Raw genomic sequence first — 15271 nt, forward strand, 5'->3', positions numbered from 1 at the left:
CTTAGTAGTAGTCTTAGCAGGACCATTAGTCTTAGCAGGACCATTAGTCTTAGCAGGACCACTAGTCTTAACAGGACCACTAGTCTTAGCAGGACCATTCGTCTTAGCAGGACCACTAGTCTTAGCAGGACCATTAGTCTTAGCAGGATCATTAATCTTAGTAAGACCAGACCATTACTCTTAGCAGGACCACTAATCTTAGCAGGACCATTAGTCTTAGCAGGACCATTAGTCTTAGCAGGACCAATAGTCTTAGCAGCACCAATAGTCTTAGCAGGACCATCACTAGCCGGCTATATCCAGTACATTCCCCATGTGGCAGCGGACAGGTAGCCTAGTGGTTAGAGCGTTGGACTAGTAACCGAAAGGTTGCAAGATCGAATTCCCGAGCTGACAAGGTAAAATTCATTAGTCTTAGTAGGACCATTAGTCTTAGTAGGACCATTAGTCTTAGCAAGACCATTCGTCTTAGTAGGCAGTTTAACCCACTGTTCCTGGGCCATCATTGAAAATAAGAATTTGCCTAGTTAAATAAAGGTAAAATAAAAAAAGGTACTGTATATAGTCATTGAACACGGGTCACTTCATATATTGTTTATGTACTTTTGTTTACTCACTGTGTATGTATATACTGTATTCTCTACACAGCTCATCCTAATATACCTACTGCTCTAAGTGCCATTTTATTTTTCAAATGATCTACTGTCTATACACACTATGCATTTATATTCCCCATTCTCACACTGCTGACTCTAATATATCTACTTTCGGATTGTTAAATTGGACTCATTCTGGCATTTCTTAATTTCTTGTTGAGATTCTACTGCTGCACCTGCTATAACACCTGCAAATCTGTGTATGCCAGCAATAACCTTTGATTATATTTATTTTGGCCCCTTGTTGCAGGGGGACTATCGTGTGTATGACGTTGTTGCATAACTATTTTTCAGATGCGTTGGCTGAAGCAGGCTTGAACATTTGTGCAGAATTTACCGAATACATTTTTTTTATTTTTTTTAAATGTAGTACACATGAAATAACACTTCGTAGTAATACAAATTATTTAATAAATGTTCATAAAAAAAAAAGGAAAAAAATAGGGACTGCATTACAACATAGAGGATAAGATCAGCATTCAACAAGGAAGTGACTTTTAACATCGTGAAAAAACATGAACATTAAATATGTATTGCTTTTCGCATCAAGTGGTCCCTTTCACTCAAATTGAACAAAACTGGATTGTCTTGAATATGCCAAATTAGGAAACAGTCTCTCAGTTCGACTCTGTAATGATCTTAGGTAGACGTCAAACTCTGTCCAGCAAAGTTTACATGGCTATCCATCCAAAATGATGTACAGTAGCTAAAACAATACTTGGCCATAATCTGGAGGCTAAATATGGTTTGTTTTTCTGGCTAACTACTGAATTACTATTTCAACAAAAGTGTGTGTAACAAATCTCCTGATGAGGAAAAAAAACACAGGTGAACAATGGGTACAGTATAGAGGGATGAGCTGTCACATTCAGGAATCAATAACAATATCAGTCATTGTTCTTATAATAGCAGAGATCAACAACTAGATTCTGAAGGGATGGTGGGGGACCGGAAACATCATTACAAATCATTTGTAGACTGACGGCAAGAAGCCACAAACAAATATATTATATTTGACAAAAAACTTTATAATTTCAAATCTTGCTTACATTTGTATACGGTCACGTATTTCCCTCGATTATGCATGGGGAATACTTTGGAATAGATTTTCTAAATAACATCACTTGGAGCTGATTTGCTGGTGTTTTTATCGTTTTTTTTATGTCCAACAATTTAAAAACTATCTAACATTTTGGGGGGGTGGAGGGGGGGGTGGGGGGAATAAAATGGGCCCGCAGGTCGTCAGTTGAGAAACCCTGTTATACAGGAAACAAGTAATGTCATAAAGTGATCTCCAAAAGTATTGGGACAGTAACACATTTGTTGTTGTTTTGGCTCTATACTCAAACACTTTGGATTTGAATACAAAAACAAGGGGGTTAAATTGCAGACTGTCAGCTTTAATTTGAGGGTAATTTGCAATCACATCGGATTAACTGTTTAGAAATTACAGCACTTTTTGTACATAGTCCCCCCCATTTTATTAGACCAAAAGTATTGGGACAAATTCACTTATATGTTTATTAAAGTAGTAGAATGTGTAGTATTTGGTCCCATATTCAAAGCATGCAATGACTACATCAAGCTTGTGACTCTACACATTTGTTAGATGCATTTGCTGTTTGCTTTGGTTGTGTTTCAGATTATTTTGTGCCCAACAGAAATTAATGGTAAATAATGTATTGTGTCATTTTGGAGTCACTTTTATTGTAAATAAGACTAGAATATGTTTCTAAACACTTCTACATTAACATGGACATTACCATGGTTACGGATAATCCTGAATGAATCCTGAATAATGATGAGTGAGAAAGTTAGACACACTAATATCATACCCCAAAGACATGCTAACCTCTCAACATTACATTAACAGGGGAGGTTAGCATACCTCCAAGACATGCTAACCTCTCAACATTACATAAACAGGGGAGGTTAGCATACCTCCAAGACATGCTAACCTCTCAACATTACATAAACAGGGGAGGTTAGCATACCTCCAAGACAAGCTAACCTCTCAACATTACATAAACAGGGGAGGTTAGCATACCTCCAAGACATGCTAACCTCTCAACATTACATAAACAAGGGAGGTTAGCATACCCCAAAGACATGCTAACCTCTCACCATTACATTAACAGGGTAAGGTTAGCATACCCCCAAGACATGCTAACCTCTCACCATTACATTAACAGGGGAGGTTAGCATTATTTTGGGGGTATGATATTTGTGCATCTGTAACTTTCTCACTCATCATTATTCACGATTCATTCAAATAGGGGGACTATGTCCAAAAAGTGCTGTAGTTTCTAAACAGTTCACCTGATATGGATGAAAATACCCTAACATTAAAGCAGACAGTCTGCAATTTAACCTCAGTCATTGTTTCATTTCAAATCCAAAGTGCTAAAGTACAGAGCCAAAACAACAACAACAAATCAATCGATCAACCAATCAAATCAAATGTATTTATAAAGCCCTTCTAACATCAGCTGATGTCACAAAGTGCTATACAGAAACCCAGCCTAAAACCCCCAAACAGCAAAGCAATGCAGATGCAAATGTCACTGTCCCAATACTTTTGGAGCTCACTGTATATAAGGGGAACATAGCGGTCACATAATGGAATTAAAGTAGCACAACAAACAAGTCTTCAACATTGTGTACAGTCTTCAAACACTGTGGGTGTTGAAAAGCAGAAAAATCTCTTGCTTTCATGCCAAGAAGTGTTTAATAATTGACTAATCTGTCAGACTAACCAGTGACGTTATCAATAACAACACAAGGTAAGAGAAGACAGCTTCATCAAGTTTGACTCTCAACCAGGGAGGGAGTGGCCCTACTTTAAGTCTGGAGTCTAGTGCAGTCAAAATAGAACAGTGCTGGTCATAAGGAGGGATGAAAATGGGAGGGGTGAGGAGGGGATGAGGTAGGGAGGGGTGAGGAGGGGTGAGGTGGAGAGGGGTGAGCAGAGGATGAGGTAGGGAGGGGTGAGGAGGGGATGGGTGAGGTGGGGAGGGGTGAGCAGAAGGAGGGGTGAGGTAGGAGAGGGGTGAGCAGTGAGGAGGTTGAGGTATGGGAGGGGTGAGGTGGGGAGGGGTGAGGATGGGGAGGGGTGAGCAGAGGATGAGGTAGGGAGGGGTGAGGACGGTTGAGGATGGGAGGGGTGAGGGGGGGAGGGGTGAGGAGGGGATGGGTGAGCAGAGGATGAGGTAGGGAGGGGTGAGGACGGTTGAGGATGGGAGGGGTGAGGTGGGGAGGGGTGAGGAGGGGATGAGGTAGGGAGGGATGAGGAGGAGATGAGGTGGGGAAGGGTGAGGATGGGTGGGGAGGGGTTAAGGTTGGGAGGCGTGAGGATGGGTGGGGTGAGGAGGGCATGAGGTGGAGAGGGGTTAGGAAGGGTGAGGAGGGCTGAGGATGGGAGGGGTGAGTAGGGGTGAGGTGGGGCGGGGTGAGGATGGGAGAGGTGAGGAGGGGTGTGTTGAGGATGGGTGAGGTAGGGTGAGGATGGGTGAGGTAGGGTGAGGATGGGTGAGGATAGAGGGCCTTTTCTACTTCCATCTGTCTGGCTTGGGGCTTTTGTCTTGTCTGAGTTCGATCAGAGTGCCAGGATGCTGGAGCCCCACAGCCTGGAGGATGTCTGGAGCAGTAGTGCAGTGTGGGCTGTAGCCGTGTCACCTGAGAACAGAGGTTTAACCAACCAGCTCAGTCTTCCTCTTCTACATATGTAGAGGGAAACCAGCCCACCTGCCAACAATGAAAACAAAAAAAAATGGAAATCATATGGGAAAGATCACTGAAACAACATGCATTATCATCTAGATAAAGATCAGGAACGTTGGATTCACCGGCAGGGAGAATATGACCTTTCACAGACGGAAGGAAGTCATGTTTCAATTAAAGTGGGATGAAAGACTCCCCCTGCCATTGATCTCTCCCTTCCACCAGAGATATAAACTCCCCCTGTTGTTGACCTCTCCCTTCCACCAGAGATATAAACTCACCCTGCCGTTGACCTCTCCCTTCCACCAGAGATATAAACTCACCCTGCCGTTGACCTCTCCCTTCCACCAGATATAAACTCCCCCTGCCGTTGATCTCTCCCTTCCACCAGAGATATAAACTCACCCTGCCGTTGACCTCTCCCTTCCACCAGAGATATAAACTCACCCTGCCGTTGATCTCTCCCTTCCACCAGAGATATAAACTCACCCTGCCGTTGACCTCTCCCTTCCACCAGAGATATTAACACACCCTGCTGTTGACCTCTCCCTTCCACCAGAGATATTAACACACCCTGTCGTTGACCTCTCCCTTCCACCAGAGATATAAACTCACCCTGCCGTTGACCTCTCCCTTCCACCAGAGATATAAACTCACCCTGCCGTCGACCTCTCCCTTCCACCAGAGATATAAACTCCCCCTGCCGTTGATCTCTCCCTTCCACCAGAGATATAAACTCACCCTGCTGTTGACCTCTCCCTTCCACCAGAGATATAAACTCACCCTGTCGTTGACCTCTCCCTTCCACCAGAGATATAAACTCACCCTGTCGTTGACCTCTCCCTTCCACCAGAGATATTAACACACCCTGCTGTTGACCTCTCCCTTCCACCAGAGATATTAACACACCCTGTCGTTGACCTCTCCCTTCCACCAGAGATATAAACTCACCCTGCCGTTTACCCCCCCCCCCCCCCCCTCTACTAGAGATATAAACTCACCCTACCGTTGACCTCCCCCTTCCACCAGAGATATAAACTCCCCCTGCTGTTGACCTCTCCCTCCCACCATATATAAACTCACCCTGCCGTTGACCTCTCCCTTCCACCAGAGATATAAACTCACCCTACCGTTGACCTCTCCCTTCCACCAGATATAAACTCACCCTACCGTTGACCTCTCCCTTCCACCAGAGATATAAACTCACCCTACCGTTGACCTCTCCCTTCCACCAGATATAAACTCACCCTACCGTTGACCTCTCCCTTCCACCAGAGATATAAACTCACCCTGTCGTTGACCTCTCCCTTCCACCAGAGATATAAACTCACCCTGTCGTTGACCTCTCCCTTCCACCAGAGATATTAACACACCATGTCGTTGACCTCTCCCTTCCACCAGAGATATAAACTCACCCTGCTGTTGACCTCTCCCTTCCACCAGAGATATAAACTCACCCTGCCGTTGACCTCTCCCTTCCACCAGAGATATAAACTCACCCTACCGTTGACCTCTCCCTTCCACCAGAGATATTAACACACCATGTCATTGACCTCTCCTTCCACCAGAGATATAAACTCACCCTACCGTTGACCCCTCCCTTTCACCAGAGATATAAACTCACCCTGCCGTTGATCTCTCCCTTCCACCAGATATAAACTCACCCTGCCGTTGACCTCTCCCTTCCACCAGAGATATAAACTCACCCTGCTGTTGACCTCTCCCTTCCACCAGAGATATAAACTCACCCTGCCGTTGACCTCTCCCTTCCACCAGAGATATTAACTCACCCTGCCGTTGACCTCTCCCTTCCACCAGAGATATAAACACACCATGTCGTTGACCTCTCCTTCCACCAGAGATATAAACACACCCTGTCGTTGACCTCTCCCTTCCACCAGAGATATTAACACACCCTGTTGTCTCCCTTCCACCAGACCTCTCCCTTCCACCAGAGATATTAACTCACCCTGCTGTTGACCTCTCCCTTCCACCAGAGATATTAACTCACCCTGCTGTTGACCTCTCCCTTCCACCAGAGATATTAACTCACCCTGTCGTTGACCTCTCCCTTCCACCAGAGATATAAACTCACCCTGCCGTTGACCTCTCCCTTCCACCAGAGATATTAACTCCCCCTACCGTTGACCTCCCCCTTCCACCAGAGATATTAACTCACCCTGCCGTTGACCTCTCCCTTCCACCAGAGATATAAACTCACTCTGCCGTTGACCTCTCTCCTTCCACCAGAGATATTAACTCACCCTGTCGTTGACCTCCCCCTTCCACCAGCCGTTAGCCATCTTGGTGTAGATCTTGACTATGTCGCCCTCTTGCAGAGACAGCTCTCTGGTGTCTCTGGAGCTGAAGTCGTAGCGTGCCAACGCGATGCCCACCACCCTGGGAGAGAACACTGGCACAAACAACAACAACAGGCTCGTTAGTACACACCAGAGGAGGCTGGTGATGAGGTGCTTATAGGAGGACGGGCTCATTCTAATGGCTGGAATTAAATAATGAAATGATATCAAACACATGAAACGCATGGAAACCCCGTTTGACTCTGTTCTGTTCTGTTCATTCCATTCCAGACATTACAATGTCCTCCTATTCGTCCTCCCACCAACCTCCTTTGACACACACACACACACACACACACTGACATGCGCACACTGACACACACACTGACACACACACTGACACACACACACTTGAAATGCATGAGGTAAGCTACAGTGACTAGAAAAGCTGTAGAAAGAAAAGTAGAACACAGAAAGAGTAGAAAGAGTGCACCTGTACCTGACCAGAAAGGAGAGGAGGAGGGAGGAACAAAGCCCCAGCTGCCAGGAGGACAGACTACAGAGACGTTCAGAATGTTCAGAGAGAAAGAAGTGGTGAGGGAGAGAAAGTATGGATGAGAGAGAGAGAGAGTTTTTACACTCACAAAAGTTTCAAAAGGAATAGAGACATTTCAAATGTCGTATTATCGCTATATACAGTGTTATGACAATGTGCAAATGTTTACTGTACATTTTTTTGCTGGGTTTATTTCACTTATGTTTATTATCTATTTCACTTGCTTTGGCAATGTAAACAATAAGAGAGAGATCTATGACTGGGCAGGGGCACAGCCATAGGTGGGCCAGGGAGGGTATAGGCCCACCCACTTGAGAGTCAGGCCTAGTCAATCACAAAATTGTTTTATTACAGGTAGAAATACTCCTCAATTTCATAAGATGTCCGTGTGGCTGGTCCCAGACGATATCGCAGGTGAAGAAGCCCGGATGTGGAGGTCCTGGGCTGGCGTACTGTTGGACCAACTGCCAAATTCTCTAAAACAATGTTGGAGGCGGCTTATGGTAGAGAAATGAACATTCCATTCTCTGGCAACAGCTCTGGTAGACATTCCTGCAGTCAGCTTAACAATTTTACGCTCCCTCAAAACTCGCCTTTTATTGTCCCCAGCACAAGGTGCATGTGTGTAACGATCATGCCGTTTAATCAGCTTCTTGATATGCCACACCTGTCAGGTGGATGGATTATCTGGGCAAAAGGAGAAATGCTCACTAACAGAGATGTAAACAAAGGTGTGCAAAATATTTTAGAGAAATAAGCTTTTTTGTGCGTATGGAAAATGTCTGGGATCTTTATTTCAGCTCATAAAACATGGGACCAACAGAGAGAGAGCGAGAGAGAGAGAGAGAGAGAGAGAGAGAGAGAGAGAGAGAGAGAGAGAGAGAGAGAGAGAGAGAGAGAGAGAGAGAGAGAGAGAGAGAGAGAGAGAGATGGGGAGAGAGAACACAAGCAATGTAAACAAGTTTCAGAGAGAGCAGAGGGAGAGAGAGTTGGGAAAAGTTAGCAAAATCATAAAAGACTAGCAAAAGCTGATGGGAGAAGAGTTAGTGAGCAAAACATTGAAAGTGCCAAACAATTCAGCAACCATGTTTGTGTTGTTAGTCATTGTACTGTATACAGATGTAGAATCTTAATTTGACCACACGTTTGCAGGAGAATTTTACTGCAATACATAAATGTAAAACTTCTTGTGTATTTGACGTTTAAAATGGTCTCCTGTGGCTCAGCCAGGGTGGTTAGATTCCTACGGGAATGAAATGCATGCACTCACTACTTACTGTAAGTCGCTCTGGATAAGAGCGTCTGCTAAATGACTCACTACTGTAAGTGGATCTGGATAAGAGAGTCTGCTAAATGACTCACTACTGTAAGTGGATCTGAATAAGAGAGTCTGCTAAATGACTCACTACAGTAAGTGGATCAAGATAAGAGACTCTGCTAAATGACTCACTACTGTAGTGGATCTAGATAAGAGAGTCTGCTAAATGACTCACTACTGTCGTGGATCTGAATAAGAGAGTCTGCTAAATGACTCACTACAGTAAGTGGATCAAGATAAGAGACTCTGCTAAATGACTCACTACTGTAGTGGATCAAGATAAGAGAGCCTGCTAAATGACTCACTACTGTAATGGATCTGGATAAGAGAGTCTGCTAAATGACTCACTACAGTAAGTGGATCTGGATAAGAGAGTCTGCTAAATGACTCACTACTGTAGTGGATCTGGATAAGAGAGTCTGCTAAATGACTCACTACTGTAGTGGATCTGGATAAGAGAGTCTGCTAAATGACTCACTACTGTAGTGGATCTAGATAAGAGAGTCTGCTAAATGACTCACTACTGTAGTGGATCTGGATAAGAGAGTCTGCTAAATGACTCACTACTGTAGTGGATCTGGATAAAAGAGTCTGCTAAATGACTCACTACTGTAGTGGATCTGGATAAGAGAGTCTGCTAAATGACTCACTACTGTAGTGGATCTGGATAAGAGAGTCTGCTAAATGACTCACTACTGTAAGTGTATCTGGATAAGAGAGTCTGCTAAATGTCTCACTACTGTAAGTGGATCTGGATAAGAGAGTCTGCTAAATGACTCCCTACTGTAAGTGGATCTGGATAAGAGAGTCTGCTAAATGACTCACTACTGTAGTGGATCAAGATAAGAGAGCCTGCTAAATGACTCACTACTGTAATGGATCTGGATAAGAGAGTCTGCTAAATGACTCACTACAGTAAGTGGATCTGGATAAGAGAGTCTGCTAAATGACTCACTACTGTAGTGGATCTGGATAAGAGAGTCTGCTAAATGACTCACTACTGTAGTGGATCTGGATAAGAGAGTCTGCTAAATGACTCCCTACTGTAAGTGGATCTGGATAAGAGAGTCTGTTAAATGACTCACTACTGTAGTGGATCTGGATTAGAGAGTCTGCTAAATGACTCACTACTGTAGTGGATCTGGATAAGAGAGTCTGCTAAATGACTCACTACTGTAGTGGATCTGGATCAGAGAGTCTGCTAAATGACTCACTACTGTAAGTGGATCTGGATAAGAGAGTCTGCTAAATGACTCACTACTGTAGTGGATCTGGATTAGAGAGTCTGCTAAATGACTCACTACTGTAGTGGTTCTGGATAAGAGAGTCTGCTAAATGACTCACTACTGTAGTGGATCTGGATTAGAGAGTCTGTTAAATGACTCACTACTGTAGTGGATCTGGATAAGAGAGTCTGCTAAATGACTCCCTACTGTAAGTGGATCTGGATAAGAGAGTCTGCTAAATGACTCACTACTGTAGTGGATCTGGATCAGAGAGTCTGCTAAATGACTCACTACTGTAGTGGATCTGGATTAGAGAGTCTGCTAAATGACTCACTACTGTAGTGGATCTGGATAAGAGAGTCTGCTAAATGACTCACTACTGTAGTGGATCTGGATCAGAGAGTCTGCTAAATGACTCACTACTGTAAGTGGATCTGGATAAGAGAGTCTGCTAAATGACTCACTACTGTAGTGGATCTGGATTAGAGAGTCTGCTAAATGACTCACTACTGTAGTGGATCTGGATAAGAGAGTCTGCTAAATGACACATGTAAAAAGGCTTCCAAAGTTTTTAATTTCCAGTTTGACATTTCTGAGTTTATTTTCCTTTATGAAAAATGTATCAACCCCTAGAAAAATGTAATAATATATATATATTTTTGTTATAATAATTAATTCAAATGTCCTGTTGCTGCAGGATCAAATGAAGATTTTACGCGTGTAGAACCATCTCCATTGTTCTAAGCCTTGACATCCTATACTGTCCAAGAAAAAAACCAGAAAGGGGTTTAGTTCCACTTTTATTTTGTGTGTATGTGTGTGTGTGACTTTTATGTAAGTCAAATCTTTCTCCATGCCAACCCACCAGTCATACACACGCACACTCCAGCGTGCCAGCATGAGGTAACCGCCTTAGTCCAGCATGGGGTCTGTCAAATACAGATCTCTGCAATTCCCACCACACAAACAGTGACTTCTGTTCTCACACACACACACACACACACACACACACACACACACACACACACACACACACACACACACACACACACACACACACACACACACACACACACACGTCTGTTCCCATCAGAGAGGCTGAATAGCCAGACTGGTCGTATTGTGCACCCTAGCCCAAGTCAACTCCGCAATATGGTTCCCTGGCTTACACCCACTCCCACAGGGATAAACAAACAGGTCAATATGGTTCCCTGGCTTACACCCACTCCCTCAGGGATAAACAAACAGGTGAATATGGTTCCCTGGCTTACACCCACTCCCTCAGGGATAAACAAACACAGGTCAATATGGTTCCCTGGCTTACACCCACTCCCTCAGTGATAAACAAACAAGTCAATATGGTTCCCTGGCTTACACCCACTCCAGCAGGGACAAACAAACACAGGTCAATATGGTTCCCTGGCTTACACCCACTCCCTCAGGAACAAACAAACAGGTCAATATGGTTCCCTGGCTTACACCCACTTCCTCAGGGATAAACAAACACAGGTCAATATGGTTCCCTGGCTTACACCCACTCCCACAGGGATAAACAAACACAGGTCAATATGGTTCCCTGGCTTACACCCACTCCCTCAGTGATAAACAAACACAGGTCAATATGGTTCCCTGGCTTACACCCGGGTCTGAGCTTAGTCCCCTCCCGTACTCCTAGTTCACCCACGACTGCGTGGCGACTCCAACTCCATCATTAAGTTTGCTGACGATGGTGGTTGGCCTGATCAAAGACAACGATGAAACAGCCTCCTCAGTGAGGAGGTCAGTGACTTGGCAGTGTGGTGCCAGGACAACAACCTCTCCCTCAACATTTACATTTACATTTAAGTCAAGGAGCTGATCGTGGACTGCAGGAAACGGAGGGCCGAGCACACCCCATCCACGTCAGTGGGGCTGTAGTGGAGCGGGTCGAGAGCTTCAAGTTCCTTTGTGTCCACATTACTAAGCAATTATCATGGTTTTTCAGTGGCATGGACTGGGAGACTAGTCAGGATTGAGGGAAAAATGAACGGCGCAAAGTGCAGAGAGATCCTTGATGAAAACGTGCTCCAGAGCGCTCAGGACCTCAGACTGGGGCAAAGGTTCACCTTCCAACAGGACAACAACATTAAGCACACAGCCAAAACAACGCAGATGTGGCTTTGTGACAAGTTTCTGAATGTCCTTGAGTGGCCCAGCCAGAGCCCGGACTTGAACCCCATCAAACATCTCTGGAGAGACCTGACAATAGCTGTGCAGCGTTGCTCCCCATCCAACCTGACAGAGCTTGAGAGGATCTGCAGAGAAGAATGGGAGAAACTCCCCAAATACAGGTGTGCCAAGCTTGGTGCATCCAACCAACAAAGTACTAGAAGCAGGTGCAATTTGGATTGAGGCTCAGTTCAAGATCAAGCAAATGTACAGTGCATTTCGAAAGTATTCAGACCCCTTGACTTTTTCCACATTTTGTTACATTACAGCCTTATTCTGAAATTTATTAAATTGTTATATTTACTCATCACACAATACCCCATAATGACGTGAGTCAGACATTTAAGCATGTTAACCCTCGAAAAACCTTGAGGAGGCAGGTAGCCTAGTGGTTAGAGCATTGGCCCAGTAACCGAAAGATTGCTAGATCAAATCCCTGAGCTGACAAGGTAACAATCTGTCAATCTGCTCCTGAACAAGGCAGTTAACCCACTGTTCCTAGGCTGTCATTGTATATAAGAGTTTGTTCTTAACTGACTTGTCTAGTCAAATAAAGCTAGCTTGGATTTTTGTGGACATATTCAATCTCTTCCTATCCCAGTCTGCTGTCCCCACTTGCTTCAAGATGTTCCTGTACCCAAGAAAGCAAAGGTAACTGAACTAATTGACTACCGTAGTCACTTCTGTCATCATGAAGTGCTTTGAGAGGCTCGTTAAGAATCATATCTCCTCCACCTTATTTGACACCCTAGACCAACTTCAATTTGCTAGAATAAAAATACAAACTTGAAGACAATCATGGTACCAATACTTAAGGGGGAGGTTCCTAATGTTTTTTGTTGTACAGTGTATGTCCTTGAACCAATTAGAGGGGGCAGCATTGAGCTAGCCTGCAACATCACTTTCTGGAGTAGCTCAAACTGCGCATGTTATGTCTCTGTTGGAATCACATCCATAGATAACTTTGACACATGGAAACAGAAGATGGAATAGAATGAAGGAGTCCATCCAAATCATCTTCGCTCCTGGACTCTGTCCTCGCATTTCAAGGCTGCGTTGAGACAATGACTTATCAATACCCAAACCCAGCTCAGATAATCCCTACCATTGTGTCACTGAGTTGTCGTAATACTGAAGCAAATGTACATTATCCCAGGGGAGTTGGCAGACACAATGTAAGCAACCTAATTTATGTTCCTCTATCTCCCGTGATTTCCTCTGTCAATCCTGCAGCTATTGTATACGAGTAATCATGTGCCTATGAACCAGAGTTATACTGTTAGCACTGAGCTCAAACCTTTATTTTCTTTTAAAAACCCTCCTCTTCCGCTCTGTGTTTGATCATCCTGTGGAGGGCTGAGAGGGGGTTGAGCGTCTACTCCGACTACGCCAGGGATCTAGGACCACCTCGGAGTTCGCCCTGGAGTTCCAGACCATTGGGGCCTCCACCGGATGGAACGAGTTGGCTCTGGTCACCGTGTTTCGCAGTGGACTGCGGAAGGAGGTACAGATGGAGTTACCCTGCCGTGATGACAACCTGTCACTCGACCAGCTCATCAGCATGGCGATTCATTTGGACAACTTCCTGAGGTTCCGACGAAGACCTGCGCAGAATCCGGAGCCCATGACTACACCTGCTCTGTGGCCAGAGCCGATGGAGGGGGGCTTGCATGTTTGCCCGAGGTAGAGCGTAGGAGAAGAAGGAATCTGGGCCTCTGCTCCTATTGAGGGGAAAGGATTTGAGGGGAAAGTAATTTCTCCCCAACCTGCCGTCTATCCACAAACAGGTGAGGAGGTGACAAGCCAGGGAATTCTCCAATCCAGAAGTGTCAGGGGAGGTGTCTCGTAGTGTCTGTCAACACCACTACGGTGGAAAGTCCGGACCACGCCCCTCAAGTGGAGTTACCAGAGGAATACCAGGATCTGCACCGGGTTTTCTCCAAGACCCAGGCTACACGCGTGCCTCCTCATCGAACCTGGGACTGTGCCATTGACCTGCTGTCTGGCACAGCCCTCCCGAGAGGACACGTCTATTCTCTCTCCTATCCGGAGACCTACGTACAGGAGAGCCTCCAGCAGAGTTTTATCCACTCCTCTACGTCACCAGCCTCCTCAAGCCTATTTTTTGTTAAGAAGAAAGATGGGGGACTGCGCCCTTGCATTGATTATCGAACTCTGAATAAAACCACTCTCACGTTCAGCTATCCTTCACCCCTCATCCCAACCATCATCGAACAAATGCACGGTTGAGAGGGATGAGGCAACATCAATAACAAATAAGTCTCACTGCACAACCGATTGGCAAACGTACTGCATATTGAGAAATCATATGATTAAACTGAATAAAACGAAGAAGAAACTACACTATGAAACAAAGATAAAATAAAGTTACTATCCTTTAGATAAATTATATGAAGAATGATCATAAAAAGTTTTGCTGCACTTTCAGTGAAATTTTGGGCAAAAAGGCAAACTCAGCTCCGTCATTCATTGAATCAGATGAGTCATTCATCACAAAACCCACTGATATTACCAACTACTTTACTGATTTTTCAGGCAACATTAGTAAACCCAGGCATGACATGCCAGCAACAAACACCGACACTACACATCCAACCAAACATAACTGAGCAAATTATGAAAGACAAGCATTGTAATTTTGATTTCTGAAAAGTGAGTGTGAACAGAGGTGAAAACAATTATCGTTGTTTATCAACAATGATATAAGTAATTTGGTCTGACAACAAAATTATTGAGGATAATAGAGGACGATATTGCCACATCTTCAATCTAAGCCTACCGGAAAGTGTGTGCCCTCAAGCCTGGAGGGAAGCAAAAGTAATTCCGCTACCCAAGAACATTAAGGCCGCTTTATAAACCTTTAGCAAACTTTTGGAAAAATTGTGTTTGACCAGATACAATGCTATTTTACAGTAAAGAAATTGTCAACAGACTTTCAGCACGCTTATAGGGAAGGACATTCACAGAACTGACACAAATGACTGATGATTGGCTGAGAGAAACTGATGATAAAAAGATTGTGGGAGCTGTTTTATTAGTCTTTTAGTGCATCTTTTGACATTATTGATCATAGTCGGTTCCTGGAAAAACGTATGTGTTATGGCTTTACACCCCCTGCTATGTTGTGGATAAAGAGATACCTATCTAACAGAACACAGAGGGTGTTCTTTAATGGAAGCATCTCCATCATAATCCAGGTAGAGTCAGGAATTCCGCAGGAAAGCTGTCTGAGTAAAGCCAGTGTGTCTATGCGGTTCCTCCTGCAG

At 44.5% G+C, this 15271-nt stretch overlaps 1 protein-coding gene across 4 annotated transcripts in view; it reads right to left on the reverse strand.

Annotated features, from left to right (window-relative positions):
* Positions 1–3782: 3782 nt before the first annotated feature.
* Positions 3783–15271, reverse strand: part of LOC139550121 (guanine nucleotide exchange factor VAV3-like) — a 102875-nt gene continuing 91386 nt past the window's right edge. For 2 of the 4 annotated variants that reach the window (XM_071360763.1, XM_071360762.1), the window contains exons 26-27: positions 6641–6789; positions 3783–4400 (exon numbers count right to left, since the gene is read on the reverse strand). In XM_071360763.1, the coding sequence (XP_071216864.1) occupies positions 4359–4400; positions 6641–6789 (191 nt within the window). In that variant the 3' untranslated portion in view covers positions 3783–4358. Of the gene's footprint in view, positions 4401–6640; positions 6790–8056; positions 15266–15271 lie in introns of those variants that run through there. The other 2 variants (XM_071360767.1, XM_071360765.1) reach the window with 1 other exon arrangement.

Source organism: Salvelinus alpinus, chromosome 23 (assembly GCF_045679555.1).
Source record: "Salvelinus alpinus chromosome 23, SLU_Salpinus.1, whole genome shotgun sequence".
NCBI classification, from domain to species: domain Eukaryota; kingdom Metazoa; phylum Chordata; class Actinopteri; order Salmoniformes; family Salmonidae; genus Salvelinus; species Salvelinus alpinus.